The 2500-nt window shown below is 43.6% G+C and overlaps 2 protein-coding genes across 2 annotated transcripts in view; one reads left to right on the top strand and one right to left on the bottom strand.

Moving 5' to 3' along the window:
* Positions 1-1625, bottom strand: LOC122245599 (uncharacterized). Its single transcript, XM_043003526.2, has 3 exons — positions 1052-1625; positions 820-939; positions 1-705 (listed from the first exon to the last, which is right to left on the bottom strand). Exons 1-3 carry the CDS (start codon positions 1116-1118, stop codon positions 269-271), a joined length of 624 nt encoding a protein of 207 aa, XP_042859460.2. The 5' UTR covers positions 1119-1625; the 3' UTR covers positions 1-268.
* LOC147471565 (uncharacterized) overlaps positions 1380-2500 on the top strand; it is a 5390-nt gene continuing 4269 nt past the window's right edge. The window contains exon 1 of the mRNA XM_086538199.1: positions 1380-1558. Within this exon, the coding sequence (XP_086394325.1) occupies positions 1380-1558 (179 nt within the window). The remainder of the gene's footprint in view (positions 1559-2500) is intronic.

The following is a 2500-nucleotide window of genomic DNA, read 5'->3' on the forward strand; positions in this document are numbered from 1 at the left end:
ATAATATATATATATATATATATATATATATATATATATATATATATATATATATCTATCTCTATATATATAGATAGATAGATAGATAGATATAAAAATATTTATTTATATATATATTATATACGTGAATATATGTATACGTGTATATGTGCATTGTATATGTGAATGTGAGGGTGGTGTAATGAGATGTGTTTTAAAATTCAACTTTGATATCAGTCCTCTGCCTGAAAGGATTGAATTTTTGCTTGTAGTAATTAAACCAAGGTGTCTAGGCCCCAGGACTATTTTGTAAGGTTTCGCCCATCCTGTTTTGCGTAATCTGGAATACCTTCACTGGATCTCGCAAGAGTTCCACATGATAACTCTTGACAACTCTCTGCCAAATCAGTCCAGCAATATTGCAGATGATAGCCATAGCTAACACACCCCGTTGAACAGGCGATGGGTTATTCTCGGAGAAACGCCACGCGAATCCCCAGATAAAGTACACACAACTCTCGGCTAATTGCATCCAGAACTGAAGCAGAGGATTGAATGTGTACTTGTCAATTGGGTCCCCGAAGAGCTCAACATTCCTCATCACTTTTGCATAGGTCAGATGAATGCTGAGAACGATAACCCCGATGATCTTGGCGGTAACGTAGATTGAAAAAGCAGGGAGGAACCAGGGTACGGCGATGGCACACACCAGAAGAGTCCTGCTGACTGTAAATGATATTTGCCTAATAACATAGGGGATATACAGCTGATACAACTGTTTGTTTAGACATTTGATGGTTTAGTCATATAAGCAGAAGACAATTAGTATGAGGGCCTTACCAGTAAAGAAAATTCTAAGTGGCATGAGAAGCAAAATGTTCTTCCAGATTTCGTCCACATTGTTCCTTGACAACAGCCAGACAACCACACCCACTGCTGGGCATATGAACGGAAAGATAGCTGAAAAAATAACATGACTTTAGCATAATGGAATCAGTACTTTTGTAATATTTGACAGCATTTCAAATCTTTTTTCATTTGGCAGACAAAAATTCCCTCAACTGAATCTTACAGCGCTGACTAAAACGTTCAAGATCGAACATCGCGTAGAAAACGATGACGGTTGCAGGCCACACCATCGACCATATGAACTTGTTGAGATCAACTTGCTCATAGTTTTCTATTTTGCTGTCACTTCTTTTGGTAACCTCAAAGTTCTCAAACCAGAGGCACTTGACAAAAGAAATGATGTAATGGTTATCATTGCATATGACTAGTGGGTCTTCCTGAACCACTCGGTCGGGAAGTTGTGCGGGTATTGCCTTTGACTTTGATACATGAAGGATATCTTGTGATGAATTGGTGATGATGTGGTATGACAGTTTTTTCTTTATTAAGAGATGTTTCAAAGTTCGTGTAACGTATTTGCAAACATTAGGCTCTCCGCCGTAAATGTTTGGCGTGTCCAACGAGAGCCTGATAGTCCTCGTATTGCTTTGAAACCTGGTGTTGGTCACTTCCAGGGCTGGAGAGATCTCATCAGGGAGCGAAGCATCCTGTTGGCCGGTGGCTTCTGTTGGTGAAGGAGGGGCCGGGCTGTGTGGGCATCACAAATGACCGAAAATGTGTGGCTTGTGTGTGTGTGTGTGGGTGTTGTGTGTTTGTGTGGGTGTGTTGTTGGTTGTGTGTGTGTGTGTGTTGTGTTGTGTGTGTGGGGGTGTGGTGTGTTGGGTGTTGTGGTGTGTTGTGGTGTGTGTGTGTGTGTTGGTTGTGGGTTGTGTGTTGTGGGGTGTGTGTGTTGGTTGTTGTGTGTGTGGGTGTGTTGTGTGTGGGGTTGTGTGTTGTGTGTGTGTGTTGTTTGTGTGTGTGTGTGTGTGTGGTGGGCTTGTGTGGTGTGGTTGTGGGTGTTGTGTGGTGGGTTTGTGGGTGTGTGGTGTGGTGTTGGTGTGTGTGTGTGTGTGTGTTGTGTGTGTGTGTGTGGTGTGTGTTGTGTGGTGTGGTGTGGTGTGTGTGTGTGGTGTGTGTTGTGTTTGGTGGTGGTGTGGTTGTGTGTGTGGTGTGTGTGTTGGTTGTGTGGTTGTGGTGTGGTGTGTGTGTTGTGTGGTGTGGTTGTTGTGTGTGTGTGTGGTTGGTTGTGTTGTGGTGTTGGTGTGTTATTGTGTGTTGTGGTGTTGGTTGTGTGGTTGTGTGTGGTGTGGTGTGTGTGTGTGGTGTGTTGTGTTGTTGTGGTGTGTGTGTGGTTGTGTGTGTGGTTTGTGTGTGGTTGTGTGGTGTTTGTGTGGTGTGTGGTTGTGTGTGTGTGTGGTGTGTGTGTGTTGTGGTGTGGTGTTGGTGTGTGTTGTGTTGTGTGTGGTGTGGTGTTGTGTTTTGTGGTGTTGTATTGTGTGTGTGTGTGTGTGTGTGGTGGTGTGTGTGTGTGTGTGTGTTGTGTGTGTGTTTGGTGTTGTGGTTGGTGGTGTGTGTGGTTGTTGTGTTGGTGTGTGTGTGTGGTGTGTGTGGGTGTTGTGTTGTGTGTGGTTGT

Source organism: Penaeus japonicus, unplaced genomic scaffold, assembly GCF_977035675.1.
Source record: "Penaeus japonicus unplaced genomic scaffold, GWHDUDI00000001_assembly GWHDUDI00000007, whole genome shotgun sequence".
Taxonomy (NCBI): domain Eukaryota; kingdom Metazoa; phylum Arthropoda; class Malacostraca; order Decapoda; family Penaeidae; genus Penaeus; species Penaeus japonicus.

Bases quoted from the DNA above. Each gene is read 5' to 3' on its own strand.
- LOC122245599 (XM_043003526.2), bottom strand. From the start codon at position 1,118: ATGGTGTGGCCTGCAACCGTCATCGTTTTCTACGCGATGTTCGATCTT. The intron at 940-1,051 runs GTAAGATTCAGT...TTATTTTTTCAG, and splicing joins TGAACGTTTTAGTCAGCGCT to CTATCTTTCCGTTCATATGC. The intron at 706-819 runs GTAAGGCCCTCA...TATCATTTACAG, and splicing joins ACTTAGAATTTTCTTTACTG to TCAGCAGGACTCTTCTGGTG.